Source organism: Macrotis lagotis, chromosome 7 (genome assembly GCF_037893015.1).
Source record: "Macrotis lagotis isolate mMagLag1 chromosome 7, bilby.v1.9.chrom.fasta, whole genome shotgun sequence".
In the NCBI taxonomy this organism is placed as follows: domain Eukaryota; kingdom Metazoa; phylum Chordata; class Mammalia; order Peramelemorphia; family Peramelidae; genus Macrotis; species Macrotis lagotis.
This window is the reverse complement of record NC_133664.1, coordinates 129834729-129854978: the sequence shown is the minus strand read 5'-3', so window position 1 is coordinate 129854978 and position 20250 is coordinate 129834729. Positions and strand designations below refer to the sequence as shown.

General features: G+C 34.4%; 1 protein-coding gene across 1 annotated transcript in view; it reads right to left on the bottom strand.

Annotated features, from left to right (window-relative positions):
* CADPS2 (calcium dependent secretion activator 2) overlaps positions 1 to 20250 on the bottom strand; it is a 713380-nt gene that overhangs the window by 188537 nt on the left and 504593 nt on the right. Inside the window, exons 12-13 of the mRNA XM_074195280.1 lie at positions 20028 to 20085; positions 14996 to 15001 (exon numbers count right to left, since the gene is read on the bottom strand). Of these exons, the coding sequence (XP_074051381.1) occupies positions 14996 to 15001; positions 20028 to 20085 (64 nt within the window). The remainder of the gene's footprint in view (positions 1 to 14995; positions 15002 to 20027; positions 20086 to 20250) is intronic.

Below are 20250 nucleotides of genomic sequence, written 5' to 3'. Positions count from 1 at the left end.
TGGTTCTAGGATGGATAAAAATTTGAATATAGAAATGTGTAAGATAACTCCTATAACCATGATACAGCATATAATCCATCCTATGTTCTCTAATAGTAGGGTTATAATGGAGTTAATTTTCTCTAATACCATTGTTAAAGATTGTCACTGTACAAAAAAAAAAAAAGCAAAACCTGCCTAAATTATCCTGTTAATGAATACAGAAAACCTAGCCCACAGGAACACAAAAGAATACATATATAAATATACTTATTATCTTTTAAGATTCTAGCTCCCTGAGGTTTTAAATTCATCATTAAGTAAACAAATAAACTATATGTAGCCAGCAATTCTTCATTCTGAATATTAGAAATAATGCTTGTAGTGCAGTATATTGTACTGGAAAGTATATTCGATTTGAAGTCAGAAAGATTGAGTTTGAGACCTGGCTGTTCCACTTCTCATATGATCTTACTTAAGCCATAACTTTTCTAAATTTCATTTTCCTCATCTTAAAAATAGAAATAATTCTTATTCCTCTTGTTTCATTTGCTTATAAGGATCAGATAAGGTGTATACAGATATACACACACACACATGCATGTTTATTATATATATGCATATATCTGTTCCCTATAAAGAATATTATTATAATGTCTATTTGTAATCTACAGCATCTTATCCATATTAGAACTTGAACTTCTTTGTCTCCATAACATTTCAAATACCTGAGAAGTTCATAGGGTTTTTTCCCTCTCCCAAATTTGTTTGGTTCCCAAAGGAATACCATTTCTGGTGAAATTTTTTTTTTCGTTTTGTTTTGGTAAAGCTTACATTTATTTGTATTTGGTAACCTATTTTCAGGATTGTTTTAAATTCTTCAGTAAAGTCCTTCTCTTGGCATGGTGATGAACTCTGGCTTCTTACAGGCAATAACAGTGGAGCACCAATGTTGTTAGATCCCATCAACCAGGAAAGGCTTGAAATGCAGTCCCAGAAATGAACTCTATTTCAAGCAGCAGCCTAAAATAATGCAAAACGAATCATCACTGAAAGGATGACCCAGACCAATAATTTTTTATTAATGGACTACCAATGTTAATCAGCTGTTGAGATGGTCTGGAGAAGCTGCAGTCTATGTTGGTGGAGAAAACCATTAATCCTTGAAAGTATTGAAGCATTATTGATATTTTTTCTTTCCTCATAATTTCAGATTTGATGTATTTTAATTATGTCTTTTAAAAATTCATAGAACCAGTTTTATAATATAAATTGATATAAAATAAGATTTTTTTCAGAAAAATTGACTGCTTACCTACCTTTGGGGAAATGACACATTACACTGAAAGAAATATGTCCAGATTATGTTCAAGAAAATATTCTATATCTTAGACCACTAAAAATAAGCAATAGGATCTTTTTCCCAAAAAAAATTTACCACATATGAGAATCTTGAGAGAAGATATTTTGTTCCTTAAAAATTAACTCCAAAACTCATTTTTTCTCAGATGCTTTTGGGGAAAAGAGTTGAATTTCACAAAGGAAAAAAACTGAATTTATTTTTAATAACTAAGATAAATTAATTTACAATACAAAAAATCCAAATAGAATTTCTTTAAAAATAATTTTGTCCCATAGTTCAGATTTAATAAAATAATTCCTTCCATCTCACTTCTTCAGATAAATACCCCTTGAGAAAATGTATATACTGAACATTTTCTTTTATATTTATCAATTTTTAAATGAATATCAAACTGTCTGTGGAAGACAAATTATGTCAGGTTGTTTTATGTCTGCCAAATAGAAACACCTCTGTGTTATCCCACCTAATATTAGTATCTTAAAAAGCTTTTGTTCCTTGTTGTTATTATTCAGTACATTTCTAAGAATATATATGGTAGTTGTCCTCAAAGCCCCATACCTTAAGCCATCAATGAGCTGTCACTCTGCCTACTTGTTACATCCACCTTGGTGATATCTGTCATATGGATGTGAGTCTTGCTTTGACAATGCAAAGTGAAGTGATATGAATTTGTTTGTATATCTTTTCAAGATGCAGTAGTGTGGATCCTTCAGCTCGAATTAAATAGTTCTTCCATCCACAAATACAGCTGAAAGTTGAACTTGACATGGATCAATATGATCTGGGGCTAAATTTCTAAATGTGACTGATTATGTTAGCATCATGCCCACAGATCAATATTGAGTTTTGTTATGAACCTGACTCTATAATTGAGTTTAATCAATAAACTTTTGTCCCCTTTTCTTTAGAAATTTTTGGTTTGTGCTATTGCCTATTTTCAAAATTGCATCTAGAATACATTTAGAGCTGTACTTTTCTTGTAACAAACATAAAAATGCCTTTATGTGAATTTAAAGGAACAAAAGAGTTTGAACATTACCATTGTAAAAGGAAGTCCATTTTTATGTTGATAACTGATTATTTGTCCCAATGTGGACCATGGTGTCTAACAGAGCAAATGTGCTAATATACAACCAATCATCTTGGACATCATATAGTTTTTTTCTGTCCATACTTGGTACATAACTCATATTGAAGACTTTGACAAAACATACCATTAACAAAAGCAATCATAAAAGCTTGTCTTTTGATAAACCCGCAGGGTCTTGGGAGTTGAAAGATTCAATCTGTAAAGAACAATAAATTTGGGCTTTTGATTGAAGTGCCATTTGGGAAGTTGTGCTTTGTCTACATATTTGCACAAAAATGCTGCTCCCTTTTTCAAGAATTTTTGCTTGAAGCTTGAGAGCATTCATTGCCATTTCTACATTAAGATTTGTCCCATTAAAAGCTCCATTCAAAAAGAAGGCTGGAAATGATCCAGCTAAGCCTTGTGTGTTCATTTCTGCCCCAGTTTGCCATTTGGAAAGTGGGCTTCTAGCCATGATTGCTGTTTTTTTTAAATGTATTATTATGAGTAGTCCTCAGATATCTTGTCATATTCTTTAGCAGAAGCCAAAACCAAATCCATTAACTCGTTCTAGAATTGAACAGAGGGCTGGGGGTGGGGGTGGGGGGGAGGAACTAGTATTCTCAGCATTGGAACTAGCTTTTATAAAAAATTAGCTTCCTAATTCCAACTACCTTGCATTTATATTTTCGCATTTATTTGGGGATTTGTGAAGAAGGGAAAAAAGGAAGAATATTTGTGTTATCTTATGATCTTTTGATTAATAATTTTCAAAAAAAGAAAAATAGTACAGTTGGATGATTACAATTTCTATTTTTTTTGCATTGTTGATAGATATGGTATTCCTCAATAGCCTTCTTTACTTGTACTATACTCTAACATGCTCTGCAAAAGCTATATTTACCTATTTAACCATTTATATGCATATGTTTGCATGTATGTGTATATACATATGTGTGTTTCTCCTAATTTACAGATGCAGATCGTTCTCAGAAACATGGTATGGATGAGTTTATTTCTGCTAATCCGTGCAAGTTTGACCATGCATCCCTCTTTAGATTACTTCAGAGGCAGACTTTGGATCATAGACTGAATGATTCCTACTCTTGTTTGGTGAGTACAGATTTGTCTACTTGGTTTCTGTATAGGTTGGAATAAAAAAAAATAAAAAGTGAGAAGTAGTTTTTATGAAGTGGTCTTTTATTCCCAACTCATTTTATAACTGTGCTTGAAGATGGGATAAAGGATTCCAATCGATTGGCTTCCAATTTGAAAATTATACACTTGAAGACTACCGCTGTGCCACTCAATAGTGAAGAGAATAGACTCAAACGGACTCTGCTCTGTAGTTTATCAGCCCCTCTAGAGAGGTCTGAATAAAAACAGACGGCTTTAATAAAGATAGAAACCTCTGTGGTAGGATTTACTAACACCTGTACAGGCATTTTAAGGTACAACTTCAGCTCACCAGACTTTAGACATTTTGTCATCTGTCTTGTAATATTCCCTGTTGTTTCACATGGGGTGGCAGTGAGGAAAATGAAACAAATAGTACCAACCATGGAGAAAAGATAAAAGGCAGATAGGATTACTGCGCTTATATTCAGTCGAGTCAAGCTTAATTTCATTTGCAGATATCATCCACGAGCTACAGGAGAAGGTAATTTGAATTACCTTTTGAAAAAAATTATTTAAAATAATAAGTTGTCATCTGAAATATGTTTTTTTAAAAATAGCAAAAACTGGAATAAGGGAAATTTTACATGGGATCAAGTTTCTCACATTTGAAAATTGCTTAAACATTTATTGTTGATAGTTTCCTCTGAGATAGGAGTCTTTAATTGTATAATCATGTCAGCCCTTACCTTTGAAGGAAGAATCCTTCAAAACTAAAATTTCTGAATAAATGAGGTATTATTTAGTTTCAAATTAAAATAATAGAGAATTTCTTTTAAATTTCTGTTGTTTGGGGCATTTGTTTCAGCTAGTAATTTAAATATGAAAAAAAGTTTTCATTTTTTTTCTTCAGTATTTGTTGAATTTCTGAAATAAGATTATATATCCCAGAGTGACTCTAGAGATAAATCTATACAAAGTAATTTCCACTTGAAGAGGAACTGAGAGACTTTTGTTAGTGATTCAGAGGTTCAGATAATTATTTCACATACCATTATTCTAGGGCATTTAGGACACCTCTTCACATCAGAGGGATTCGGGGGTTTTTTGTTCATACTTTGATTGAGTTAAACTTTCTTTTTTGACTCTGCATGGTAAAATGTAGTGATCAGGAAGACAAAAGCTTAGATAGATGACCAAAATGGTTCACTCATATAATCATATTAGCTTTTCTGCCATATTCATTTTCTACAAATGCTGACTATGACAACCCATTCTTAATTTGAAGGTGATAGTGAAGAGAGGAGGAACAACAAACATCTGAGAGGTCAATAGCAAAAAACCTTCACTGTCACAAATTAGAGACTATTCTGACCTATCAAAGATAATTTCTATCTTGGAACCCATGATAAGTTGTTATCTCTCACATCTCCTGAAGTTTGTTAAATGAAGAAATAAATAAAAAGACAATTGTTCAAAGCAGTGGAACAAGCATTTTGGGGGTACTAATCTTGGACTTGTGTTTCTCCATTTTTCCTTTCTCTTCCATTTTATATCCTATATGTTCATTATTTATATAAATGTATTTATTTACATATATATACTATAATTTATTCATCTTAATTTCAATTTTTCTCTACTGTCTGAATTTGAGGTTTGAAGTTTAAATCAGGTTCATAGAATCTTCTGTGCTCGCATGCTTCAGCTTTGTCCATAGTAACAAATGCCAGACACTTCACCTCCTTATAGAAAATTTGAGTTTCATTCTTTGTAAAACAAATATATGCATAGACTCTGTACTATATGCAGCCAAAAGCCATAATCTGCTTCCAAAGGCCAGAATCTGCTTCCAAATTTTACAAGTTAAAAGAAGAAAAAATAAAAGAAGAGTATGAATGAGCTATTTATTTTAAACCAACTGTCTAATTTTCTCTAGATTGGGTCTGATTTCTTTTTTAGATTTGTCTAGTAGGACTGATGTTAATTTAGGTAGCTTCTTTGAATACTTCATATGTACATATTAAAAATTACCATATAATTTTGGTAGACAATAATATTTGTGTAGATTTTCCTGACATAATGATAAATAATTATTCTGCTTGTTCGGTGAGATAAAATAGATATTATGTCCCTAACAGAGTAAATGAGGAAGCAAGAGGAAAGAAAGTAGGAGGGTAGTGTCAAAAGACCTAAATTTCAGTCTGTAATCTAACACTTACTTCTTGGTGTGACAAGTCATTTCACTTCTCCAGTCTTGGTACTTCTCTAAAATGAGAGAATTGGTCTCCATAAACTGTAAGGGTATCTTGCAATTCTAAATCCATGATCCTAAAGAGATTTAATTTTAAGGTTTTTATAGCATTCCAGGTAGTGACACTGGCCTCCTTGCTATTTCTTGTAGAAGACTCTCCAACTCCCCATGCAGTACTTTGCCTGGCTGAACTCCTTACCTGGAATGCTCTGCTTTGTAATTTCTGCCACAAAACTTACTTGGCTTCTTTCAGATCTTATTTAAAATATCTATTGCAAGAAGACTTTTCCTAGACTATGTTAATGTTAGTGCCTTTGTTCTGAGACTACCTCCAATTTTCTCTATAGCTTATATGTAAATGATTTTTTTACATGATGTCTCCTCCAATAGATTATGAACTCCTTGAAGGCAAGGATTGTTTGCCTTTCTTTGTATCCTCAGGAATAAGCCTGGCACCTGGAACATAGCAAACACTTAAGAAATGTTTGTTGACAGATTGATAGAAGCACTTCAATCTAAAGGAGAAGGGTAGTAAATGGATAGACTTAGCTTTGTCATACAACACTTTGGAATGGACAGAAGAAAAGAATTGAGGGATAAATACCAAAACCTCTAAATTGGGTATTAAAATTATTTAAGACCAGACCACCCCCCCCAAAAAAAACCATGTTAGCAACAAATAGCAACAATTTCCTTAAATTCCAAGATAGCACTTTCTTTCTTTCAATAATTTTTTTCACTTTGAAAGAATACACTGGCTTTATAAAAATTATATGAGGTCTTTAGACTCAAAATAATATAATGTGTTATACCTACTGGAGATAACTTCTATCCCCTTTCATTTTGCTAGAACTTAGTATAATCTATAACACTTCTCATTTTCCTAGGAAACTATCTGTCTCTTTAAATAGCTAAATGCCCAAACATGCAGAAAATGCTTAAGTTATTAGAATATTGATATATTAAAGCCTTTAGAATAATGATGACTAAGAAAAACAAGGTTCAACAGTCTTTCATTTCTAATCCTCTCTTTTGTATTATTTCTAGATCTGAGCAATAAGTAAAATATTCCAAACAGCTTTGGCTGTGTTGACCAAAATTTTAATAACATACTAAAATTATAAAGTGAAAGTGAACTTTTAAAGGAAAGGAACAAGGCCCCTGAAGGCCCCAAATACCCTTTTCAAACAATCAGAATGGAACAGACATTGAAGAGATTAGCACTGAGAAAAACTCAATTTTCCCCTAGAGGAGAAAGGAGGGGAGGAGGGATTAACAGTACATAAGTCACTGAAATCTTTTGGGTCCTGATTCTCAACAAAAACTCCCAGAAGTCATTTACCCCAGTATCTTCTCTAGTCTACCATGGCATCCCCTGGATCATCTCCAATGGCCTCCTCAGCTCTACCCATTGATCACTTCCAAGGACACTTCGTCCTTTCCTATCACTTTTGGTAATCTTTCCCTTTTTAGCTCCCAGGTTAAATTCAAGGCCAACAGGGTTTAGGGAATAGCCATGAGAAGGTTTCCTAGGATTTTTTTTTCCCTGCCTCAGGGTCAAATTTCTTTGAACAATGCCCCCCAAATGGTACTACATATCCATAATGTTAGGAAAATGCTATTCATTCTAAGGTATGTTTCAGTAAAAGGAAGTCCGTTTTGAACCTTATTCTAGTAGATTTAATTTCAGAAGTACCAAAAGAATTTTTCTTCTTTTATTTTTTTAATGAGGTAGGGTTTTTGTTTTTGTTATTATTTGTATTCTAGTCAGGTTTCCTCATGGCATAGAGATGATTAAGATGCCAGCTGTATTTATAAAGGTAAACAAAATAACTCACTTTCCCTTTATCCTTGTCCCTTTCTGTACCACTTTTCTTTTACTTATTTTCTCTCTCCTTTCCTTCTCATCTCATCTTTTTTCTTTTTCTTTCTTCTAAAGTTATAAAATTCTGTGATCTGTGTCCCCTTCTTTTTTTCTCCATCCTTTCTTTTTACCATCTTGACTCATTTCATTCTCATGTCAAACCATTTGCCCTTTCAAAGCCTTACTCTGCTCCTACCATGCTGTCATCACCTCTCGGCCAAACAGATGCAATGATTTCCTTTCTTAATTGGTCTTTCAACTTCAAATTTCTACCAACTGCAATCCAGCCTCCATACAACTGCCAAAGTAATTTTCCTTAAACATAAATTTCACTGTGTCAGTCCTCTCCAATCACATCCAATGACTCCCTTTTGTTTCTGGGGTCCAATTTAAGTTGTGCTTGATTTTTAAAGCCTTTCACTATTTGGTCCCAATCTTGCTTCCCAGGCCCATTATACAGCACTCCCTTTCCTATACTCTGTGGTTTAACCACCCTGACTTCTGTATTTCTCACAGCATTGCATCTCCCTTCCCTGCCTTTGCATGGGCCAGCCCCCCTGCTCGGAAGCACTTCCCCCTCATTTAAATTTTGCAGAATCCTTCATTCCCTTTAGGATACAGCCCCAATGTTTTGTTTAATATAAAGTATTTTCTGTCCCCTCCTTCTCTTCTTGGCTTGTAATTTTTATTCTGTATTTACTTTTATATGTACATGTTGTCTCTTCCTGTAGAATGGGTAAATTTTTATGATAAGTACTTCCTTAGTTTGGAAAGAATATTAAAAATAGAGTAGTTTTAGGAGAGATTAGAAAGAATAAAGTAGAGGATTATTGTACTGTTTGCATGGAAAATTAAAATTTTAATTTATATCACTGAGGATGCTGCTTAAAACTCCCTTTTATTTGTATTCTGAATCTTCCTTTTAAAACATATATATGTATATACATACATATACATACACATACACACAAGATGTAATTTTGGTTTGAAACTATTAGTACAAAACATTTGACAAATGCAATCTGCTAATTCTGAATCCTAGAAGTTCAAGTTCAAAGTGTCTTTTCATAGGAATAAGTATAGTTGGCATCAGAGACTAGCTGTTCTCAAAGTTTACCACAAATATGTTGAAATGATCATTGAAACAAAAAAATCAACAAACAAATTGCAATTTCAGTCCAAGTGCCTACAAAGCTAAATAAAAGTGCTGACAGGAAAATATATCTTAATTCTTTTTTTTTTCTCTTATAGGGTTGGTTCAGCCCTGGCCAAGTCTTTGTATTAGATGAGTACTGTGCTCGGTATGGCGTAAGAGGCTGTCATAGACATCTCTGCTACCTTACAGAATTGATGGAACATTCAGAAAGTGGTGCTGTCATTGACCCAACCCTGCTTCATTACAGCTTTGCATTCTGTGCATCTCATGTGCATGGCAACAGGTATCACAATTTGAAAGCATTCACTCAGTGAATTTTATGAGTTTGCCCTAGGGAGGAAGAGAAGACTTTTCTATTATCAGCTAGTTATATTTTATACAGAAAGAATTCCTTTCAAAAGTTGCTCACTGATTTTTCTGGATTTAGGTAGACCATATTGGGCTTATTATGGGATACCTTTTGATTTAAAATATCATTTTTAAATTAAAGCAATTTGTACGTATATGTTTGTATATTTATTTATATGTCTATTTATACAATTTTGTCTCCCCCTTTAGAAGCTAAGCTCCTTGAAGGCCGGAAATGGTTTGCTTTTTTGTATCCTCAGTATTTATATAGTACCTGTCACATAATAGTACCTAGGAAATGTTCATGATATTATATTCATGTGTGTGTGTGTCTGTGAGTATTTGGGGATGGGAACAATTATCTTATATATCTCTGTATCTTTGTATTCTTCACAGCACCCAAGAAGGGGTTTATATAGAGTAAATGTTCAATAAATATATTGATTAATGTGTGTGTATATATGTGTGTGTGATGTTTGTAATTGTTAATGTTTTCATCTCTACCCTAGAGAAAATTCTAATTGGTGGAGGCAAGAGGAAAAAGTATAGGAAGGACAAGTAAGGCCTTTCAGTCTATTGCCTTAGTTTAAAAAAGCTTTATTATATTCACCTACCCATAACCCAATAAGAATATTCAGTGACATACCCTCTAACCTAGAGAAGCACCTTATTTAGCTGGTCTAAGAATACTGACAATTTTTCACCCATTTTGCTAGGCAGTAAGAGCTTGTCTTCATCTTTTAGTCTGTCTGTCTGTCTGTCTGTCTGTCTGTCTGTCTGTCTGTCTGTCTGTCTGTCTGTCTCTCTCTCTCTCCCTCTCTCTCTCTCTTCCTCTCTCTCTCTCTTCCTCTCCTTCCTTCCCTCTTTTTCTTCCGCTTTTTCACCTTTTAGTGAGGAATTAGTATAAAAAAAATAATCCTAATCAATGACAAGAAGAAAGCTGATAATAGATACCAATGGAAAAAGCCAGCTGGATAAGTTTTATCTACCTACCATATCAAAAAAATATCTGAAGACCATATTAATAAGAATTTTAAACAAGAAATAGAACATGTGTAAAACCAGTTTCTGCATTATGTTTGATTCTTCCTTTTCCCACCACCCTCATATCTAATCAATTGGCAAGATGTATATTATATATCTACACCATCTCTCGACTTGCAATAATCACAATTTTCTTCCTTTTTTGAAGTAGCTTCTTTTTTTTAAGGTTTTTGCAAGGCAAATGGGGTTAAGTGGCTTGCCCAAGGCCACACAGCTAGGTAATTATCAAGTGTCTGAGACCAGATTGGAACCCAGTTACTTCTGACTCCAGGGCGGGTGCTTTATCCACTGCACCACCTAACCGCCCCTTGAAATAGCTTCTTAATGACATCCCTGCCTCCAGTCTCTTCCTCCTCCTTTTTATCCCACTTCCCACCTCAAAATTATTATTTCCAAAACACAGATCTTACCATAAAATCTCCAAGTCAGAAATCTTCAGTAGCTGTCTTATACTCTAGGACAAAATAGAAAATCATCCATCTGGCATGTGAAGCCAAGTACAGTCTGGCTCATACCTACTTTTCCAGTTTTATTTCATCATAAATTCTGTATTTGAGACAAATTGGCCTACTAGCTTCTTTCTAGTACATAATATTATATCTTCTGATATGGTTTTCATAAGCACTCTGGTCTTCCCCTGTAATGTGCAAAGCACATGCCTTCCTCACTTTTGTTTTGTCAAATCTTAAACTTCTTTCAGAACACAAGTAAAATGGCACTTCCCCCATAAGTCCTTTCCTGAGGCCTTTAGAAATGAACCTTCTCACTGAAATTACTCTATATCAACTTTACATTTGCTTGCTTTTATATTTTAACTCCCAAGTAGGGGAGACTAAATCATTTTTGCTATTACATCCCCAGGCATACTAATAGTAAATCCTAAAAGAAAGTTTGTTGAATTAAAAAATCCATTTTAATGGTTCTTGTTGTTCATTCTCGAAGAGGATCAATGGAAGAAAAAAGGAAGCAAGTATTTATTAAGCCCCTCCTATGTGCTGGCCACTATGCTAAACTCTTTACAAATAGTATCTCATTTTATCTTCACAAAATCCTGCTCTTTGGTCTCAATTTTACCCTTGAGGAATTTGAGTCAAGCAGCTTAAATGACTAATCAAAGATCATAGAGCTCTTATACATCTGAGACCAGATTTGAACTTAGGTCTTTCTGACACTACGTTGTTAACACGCTCTGCCTGGTACCACCCACCTGCCCATTGATAAGTTAATATCTAGGTACATTAAATCTAAGTACAAGGCTTAAAACTAGAAGTGGCCATAATTACTTTCAGTCTGTAAAACTCATATTTCCATGAAAATGATAAGATTTAAAAATAGGATGATAAGATTTTAGATTATAGAATCTTAGTTCTATAGCCAAGAAGGAATATTAAAAAACCACATAATCCAGTCTACCTCCATACCACCTGTATTTTATTGGTGAGGAAACTGATGTTCAGAAAAGTTAAAAGACCTTTGTGCTTAAAGTCACATAGGTAGTAAGTAATAAAATCTGAATTTGTACCCAAGTCCTCTGAATACAAAGTTACTGTACTCTGTGGTGTTAATTTTATTTGCCTTTATTTTATTTAGATATGTATACTACATGCATGCCCATATATACATACATATATCTACATATGTTTGTATATTTACAAATCTATTTTGTGATAGTGAAGACAGAGCTAGAAAATTCAGACTACTAATTCAAAGTTAACTTATAGCACACGCACACACAAACGAGCGCGCGTATTTTATTTGTGGGGAGAATGCAAACAGTGTATCCAGGAAATTAAGAATAGGCTGAAGTGAATGCTATTTTTTGTATTTTATATATTTTTGTCAATGATCACTCCAAAATGCCATGCATCAAAGGGCTTTGTAAATTGTATGAGAAATATAGATATTATAAGCTAGGCTTTAGAATGATAATTAGAAAAGTATAAACATACATATATATCCATTAAAGACTTAACTTATTAATATGTCATATAAGTTTTTGCCTTGTACTAGCCATTTTTACCCCATCAATCTTTGAAGCATCTAACATTCACATAGACTTTCCATTGCAAATGTTCAGTTATATCTGTCTCTCTGCAATGTCATCCAGAGTTGGGTTTTTGATTATTTTTTTTGCATCTCTCAAGACACATTTTCAATAAAATCTTATTGATAATTGTTCAAACTTGTTATTTCACAAATTCTAAGGAAAGAAAGACTACCTTTTATTAACTTCGGTGAAGGACAGCAGTGCTTACTAGATGCGACAATTTACAGGGTGAACATCCTTTCCCATCGTGGCGAGCACTCCATGTGTGTGCCTTCTGTATAGACACATACTCTGAATAGCTTGCTGAGTGTTTTTTGGAATAAAAGAAAAGAGTTAAAGAGAAAGGGTCTGACTGGTACTGAAACATCAACGAAAAGAGAGAGAGAGAGAGAGAGTATTGTCAATAACATATGCTTACTAAACATTTGCTAAATGACACCAAATTCACATTGCACAAATTTAACTAAAAGAGTTTTCTGCTAGAAATTAAGACCAGGGGGATGATTAAGGAAACTGAGTCAGCATAAGTTGAGGTACAGTAAGTAGTGAATAGGAAAGAACATATGAGAAATATGTTTATGTCTACTGTCTGTGCATGAACATTACTGTTAGGTTATATGACTGAGAAAGCACATCTACTTGCTGGTTATCTCACACATTCCAAACATTGCCAGTGAATGCAAATAATTCACAAAAAGATGGATGAGGTCATGAGGCAAGGAAAAACATCAGTAACCAGAATGTTTTGCTTCTGCCACCTATCCTTGCCTTTCCTATTGGTTACTGAAGGTTCAGATGCTTTGGGACCCTCATTGATGGAATTTCTCACTGTTTTTGACTCCTTTGGTCTGTGTAGTTTTCACAATCATGTTAATTTTCAACATTAGTTTAGGAAGCTGGCCACTGTTCCATGTAGAAAAAAATACTTCCTAATTAAGTTAATGTCTTATTAGTTCAAGTTAGTTAAACTAAGACTGAGTGCTTGCTGTGAAGCTTATATTTCAAGCAAGAATTTTTTTTCTTGAAATTTTGCTTTAATCTCTTAGAAATCCCTTACTTAGTATTGTTCAAGTCAATCCACAAGTATTTATTAAACATTAAATATTTCAGTCATTTATATGACATGGAGGATACAAGGACAAAAAGGTGAAACTGTTCCTGTTTTTAAGGAATTTTTCATTCAGTTGTTAAGACAAAATTTACCTATATCACATATAAAAAAAAATGACAAGATAGCTTGGAAGAAGGTGTTACAAGTATCTTGTAGGGCTCACTAAGCCTTTCGGTGGAGGACAGTGTTTGGGCTGAGAAAGGGGGTCTAAGAGGTAGAGGTAGAAGTACGTATACCCAAATCAGCCAGCTTGGAAAGCTCTATTGGATCAATGGCAGAAAGTAGGCACCTCTCTGGTATGTGCTGGTTAGTTCTTTGTAGACTGGGCTGGATGGGCAGGGCCCAAGACCTCCATACCAGTCAGGAAAGACCCTCCTCTACCCAGGTTTCCTTCTCTTTCCATCTTGGATCTATGACCTGGAACTGAGGAGTAAGCAACATTTCCACCAGTTCATACCTGTTCCTGTCACAATGGCCCTTTCTACCTCTGGTACCTCCTAGGTACACAGCTCTAGTACCTGCCTGGGTACGTAGCTGCATCTTGTCTGCCCAGTCCAGTGTTCAGACTTCCTTGTCTGTTTCGCCATGCTAAGCTGGGCTGAACAAATGACTTTTTCTGAATTTCCCCCATCAAGATTTAGTGTGCTGCATTTTCTAGATCTGTCTGGAGCAGGTTTGTGGAAGAAAGCTCAGCTATAACTGCTTCCTTTCATTCCACCATCTTGGCTCCTCTCCCTTGGTCAATCTTTAATGATGACCCTTAACATATGGATTTCATTCTGATAAGTTTACTAGCTATTCCTTCTACTTAACCTGCTGTCTCCTGATTCAGTTCCTTTGTACAACCAATTGTCAGATGCCTGGAATGCATTGCTTCTCTGAATCCTAAGATTTTCCTTATGACAACCTGGGTATAAATTGTCCCCAATACTATATCCTCCTCTGTAAATACTTTCCCAGTGTCCCCCCAAACATAAGCTCCTCTATAAAGCCTTTCCTAGTGTTTCCAGTACTTAATGTTCTTTCCCCCTCTTAAATCACCTTGCACTATTTTTCTCTATGTAAATGTTGAAGCCCTTAAGGATACATTTTTGTAAATCTGTTCCTAAGGACAAACATTGTTTTTTCAAGATTACAGAAGGAATTTAAAAAATTTTAAATAAAATTAACTGAATGGTATAAAAATACTTAAGATCATCAATTTTCATCTGGTTCAAAACATTGGGATAAAAGTACTTATATGGCACTATAATATTACCATAATTTTCTTTTAGAAATCAATTTTTTTCAGGTTTTTTTTTTTGCAAGGCAAATGGGGTTAAGTGGCTTGCCCAAGGTCATACAGCTAGGTAATTATTAAGTGTCTGAGAATGGATTGGAACCCAGGTACTCTGGACTCTACTATGCTACCTAGCTGCCCCTAGAAATCAATTTTTAAAATTTTTATTTAAGGCAATGGAATTAAGTGACTTGCTCAAGGTCATACAGCTAGGCAATTAAGAAATGTCTGAGACTGCACTTGAACTCAGGTCTTCCTGACTCCAGGGCTGATACTCTACCCATGCACCATCTAGCTGCCCCTTAGAAATCAAACTTCTTAAAAAAAGAATATATAATATTTCAATAAGGAAACATAAAAATACTTACCTTTGCCTATAGGTGAGCAAAAAATTAATGAAAAATATAGTGCGTTTAAGTTATCAAATTATTATTCTTTGCATTTATGACCAATTTAATTTAATTCCCCTTTCCTAACATTCTCTAAACAATGATAAAAATTGTCTTTCCCTAAGGTGCAAATCTTATAGGAAAACTGAGAGAAGAATGAGAAAAAAATTATATGTAAAGTCAAACATCAAGAGGATTGTAATTACTTCACTTACTTTAATAACCAAATTCTAATGACTTCAATTTGCACTAGATTTGTAGAAGTACTCTTGTTTTTCTAAGATGGGATCTTAATTTTGAGCAGAAACTTGCTGTTTGAGAACAGCTAAATCTGAAAAGGACTTGCCAGTCTTTTTGTGGTTGCCTGGCCTATCTTTAGTTGAAACAGATTTATCACTGTGGTTTGAACTAATCAATATTTCTTTTGCAATGTCCAGTTCCACACTGCTGACTGTCAGAATTTGGTGAATAGGCTGAAATTAAACCTTTAAGTATATTGTGTCTCAGGATATCTCAGAGCATGTGGATTTATTGGCTCTTTGAGTTTCTAATGTATTTGTTTTACATTATGGAACCACACACTCACCATTTTAGACTCTAGCCAATTTTCTTTTTCTTTCTTTTCTTAAATTTCAGGAATTCAATTTAAACAGAGGGGAAGAGAAAGAAAAAAAGCCTTAAAATCATTTCATTGGGAAGTCTGGAACATAGTAAATAGTATTAACAAAGTTAGATGGCTAACAAATTGTATTAAAAAAACTTTAATAAAACTTGTGCTACAGTTATTATTATTATTATTATTATTATTATTATTATTATTATTAGTAGTAGTAGTAGTAGTAGTAGTAGTAGTAGTTTATTTTGCAAGGCAATGGGGTTAAGTGACTTGCCCAAGGCCACACAGCTAGGTAATTATTAAGTGTCTGAGGCCGGATTTGAATTCAGGTACTCCTGACTCCAGGGCCAATGCTCTATCTATTGTGTCACCTAGCTGCCCCTTGTGCTATAGCTTTGATAGAAGTTTGAGTGCCTTGTTTTCATTTTTGTTGTTGTGTTATTTCATTCATATCTAACTCCATTTGGGTTTTTTGGGAGTGGTTTGCCTTCTTCTAGTTCATTTTACAGATGAGGGAATTGAGGCAGGGTTAAGTGACAAGACTGCATATTAATTCATGAAGATAAAGCTTCCTGATTTCAATCCAGTGCTCTGTTCTCTATGATGATGATGATGATGATGATGATGATGGTGATGTTTATGTCTTTTGTTCTCAAAGAAGACCAAAACATCAGGGAGTTGATGACATGACAAGCTGGTGAATTGGATTTGAATGAGGGGGTGCTGTGCTAAGTCACCAGCCTCACTTTCTCCTCCAGAGTCATCTGGGTCCATGAGCCAGATATGAATCAGGTCAACTGGAGATGGCCCTGGATTGGAGGCAATCCACTGTACCATCTCCTTGCCCCACCTTGCCTTCACTGAATTCCCCAAATGTTTGAGACTGAGAGCATTATGATAGTTCTAGAGAGAAGGGACTTAACATCATTTCTGAAGATATTTCTATTTTGAGTAGGGAACTGGTCCTTTAAAATCAGTTTATGTTAGCTAGTTATAACTGGTTTAAGGACTACTGGGACATTGTCCTGAAGAGTTTTATTTGCTCTGAATTATTTTATCGACTAGGTCAGTCTTTTCTCTTATAAATTGGTTTTTCTATTCTCAAGTAAAGAACACAACACTGAAGGAGTATCTTGTTAAAGTACTTTTATTCACTGACAGACTGAGTAGGAGAAAGGGCATTGGAGGGGAAAGGGAACTGATTTCTGAAGAGGATCATCACCAAATCATTGCCTGAATCACAGAATAAAATCCTTAAAACATTAAGAAAGGAGCGCACAACAGTATCTCATGAAGAGATTACACAAAAATCTATTATTCCTGACTTTTGGTCTGTGGTTTATATTTTCTTTTTGGCAGTCAAAAAATGCATCTATCTACCACACATGGAGACATTAATGTATGTGTCTCTTTGGGCTTCATGCACTCCTTCAAAAATGCCAGGTTAGAAATTAAACCTATCATACTTATCTCTTTTTTTTCTCTCTTTATCTCTCCCTTTCTGCTAATCTCTCAAGAGGTTATAGATGTGACCCCTGGGATACCAATACCAGCAAGACAGGGCCTGAGTTCTGACTGACCCTGATTGGCCATTGCCACCTCTAAAAGGAAGAAATGTCTTTGTACAAGTGCTGATGGCATATTTTTCCTGTACCATTTCCAACATTTTGCCCTTTTCCCCTACCATCAGATATTCTATCTACCTCATATGAGTTATTTTGCAAAATGAAGATTGAGACATTTCTCATCCAAGGTGATGACTTCCTCTCAGGAGTTTATCAGCTACTAAAATTTACTGAGCACCAACAGGATATGTGGTACCCTCAATAACCATGCAAGGATGTCACAGGCTTTTCATAAAGCAGGTAACAGGAAGAGTTGAATTGTCTGGCTATGATCATTTAAAGGACCACAGGTAAGAACATTGACTATTATTTCAAATGAGAGGCAGTATGGTATAGAAGAGCAGATTTTAGGCTATAGAGATTTGGGTTCAAAACCTAAACTTCTTACACATACTATATGACAATGAAAAGGCTGCTTAATTTTTCAGTACTCCCAGGCAACTGTTGAAAGCTCTAAGTTAAAAATGACTTGTTTATCTACATCAGGAAAGGGAATTTCCACTCCAGAGACCCCTCCACAAATGGAGACTCACTAGTCAGATCTCCTCAAATTTCAACTATTATAATGGATAAAATCCTCTAACTTCTTTCTCATATATTTTCCTATCATTCCAATCATTTCATGTCATTTTTACTATTTAGTTGATGCATTAGTTAACCATTTAACATACACAAATACACAAACATACCTACACATATTTGCTTTTATTTGCCCAGTTGTCCAATCCTTGGTTACTCCATGCTTTGTTGAGTTGGTTTGATCATGATAATTTCTTCAATGTCATTTTTTTTTTGTGCCTGAGGTTATCAGGTTAGAGGCAGTTAAATGGTATACTAGACTTGGAATCAATCAGAACTGAGTTCAAATCCTGCCTTAGACACTGGGTAATTCTCAACTTCTGTCTGCTTCAGTTTCCTCATCTATAAGTTGGGGAAAAATAACATCTAGCTCCTAGAGTTATTGTGAGGATCAAATCAGATAATATTTGATTTTTTTAATTATAAAGATTTTATTTACTTTGAGTTTTACAATTTTTCCCCTAATTTTACTTCCCTCCCCCCTACCCACACAGAAGGCAATTTGCCAGTCTTTACATTGTTTCCATGGTATTCAATAAATCAAATTCCATGTGATGAGAGAGAAATCATATCCTTAAGGAAGAAACATATAGTAAATCAGATAATATATGTAAAATGCTTTGAAACTTTAAAGTGCTAATAAACATAATAAAATTATGTTGCCAATGATTTCTGTGGTTTACGCAGAGTTCTATGGACCAATCTGAATACTCCATAGAGGTTTCCACTGCAACCTTCTTGTGTTAAATTGGGACCAGTGGGTCATATTCCAATCATTGATTACATAGGACTCATAAAACAAGGGACTTAAAGGCTTAAGTAGGGAATTAACAGCTTAGGGAGAAATTTGATAAGTTTATTTTTAAGATGATTATTGAAACTTATTTTTAATTTTACTGATGCAGTGTGGAACCTATTCGTGGAGTCCATCCTACACAAGGGGAATACCTTTCATAAGTTCTCCTTCTATAGAATTTGTGGGCTGCTTGATCAGCTTTCCCTGACTTTTGACAAAGAAGAGCTTATGTTGAAAAATTAATTTCCAACAAACAAAAACAAAACTTTCCTCTTTCCAAATGAGAAAGAAAAACAAAATATCTAGTATATCTCTATATAAACACACCATATGTATATGTGCATACATACATACACACACATATATGCAATAAATTGGATCAAAAAAAGTCTACATCTAAACCGAATCTATCGCCTCTCATATAGGGAGGTGTGGGTATCATGCTTAATTATGAGTCTTTTGAAATCATAATTGGCTGTTCTATTGCTCAGAGTTCCTAAGATTTCAAAGTTGTTTATTTTTCCTCCCTTGCTGTCCCTATAAAAATTATTTTACTAGTTACACTCATCTCATTCTGCATTAATTCATACATGTCTTCCCCAAGTTTACTTTTCCCCCTAAAACTATCCACTTCATCATTTCTTATAGTACAATAGCATTCGATCACATTTATATTTCTTAACTTGCTCAATCATTCCCCAATTGTCAGGAACCCCTTGGTTTCCAAATCTTTGCCACTGCAAAAAAGAGCCGCTGTGGATATTTTTGACAGCCCTAGATTTTATTTTGTTAAGGATTAATTTCACTCTTAATATATCTTCATTATTCTTCCTTTTCCTCTTCTCACCTTTCCCTTCTATTTCCCAGTTAAATAAAATGTATTATTGTGTACAGACCCAACTTTCTCCCTGAAATGAACTAGTCAGGAAAAAAATGACTCACTGAATTTTTCTTGGCTTTCCTATTCAGAAATTGATCTGACACATTTTCTAGATCTCTCTGGAGGTGCTGGAGGTGGTTTGGGGAGGAAAGGCAGAGTTGAGCTATAATTCTTTTTGCTATTCCATCTCTTGGCTCCTCAACCTAGTCTATTTCATCTTTGTAATTACTTGTTTATAATCTCTTACTGTTTAAAATTATTTACTCATTGGTCTTTTCTTACCTTACAGAAATTCATGAGATGAATAATTACACATTTCTTCTTGTAACCCATTAGCAGTGAATTCCTATTCTTCCTCTTATGTGTCCTGTCTTTCTGTTTTGAATATATATCAAATGCAGTGATCAAACACTGTGTTTGGTTTTGTGTAGGGTTTGGTTTTGTGTAGGGTTTGGTTTTGTGTATGGGTGAGAGAATAAATTAAATATATATCGTTTACTTATTTATTTTCTAACATGGTGTGCTTTTCCTCTGAGGAATTCAAGATACAGTGTAATATTCTAGCAGCTACACCTTTAATACCAAATAGAAAATAGAAAAATTTAGAACTAGAGTAGAAACATTAAAAAAGAGGGAAAAGTATAGAGTAAAAGACATGAGTGGAAGAAATGATGAGGAATTCAATTCTAAGAAGAATGTCTCTTAAACTGTTGAATCCCTTAGGCTATCTGAAGGAAA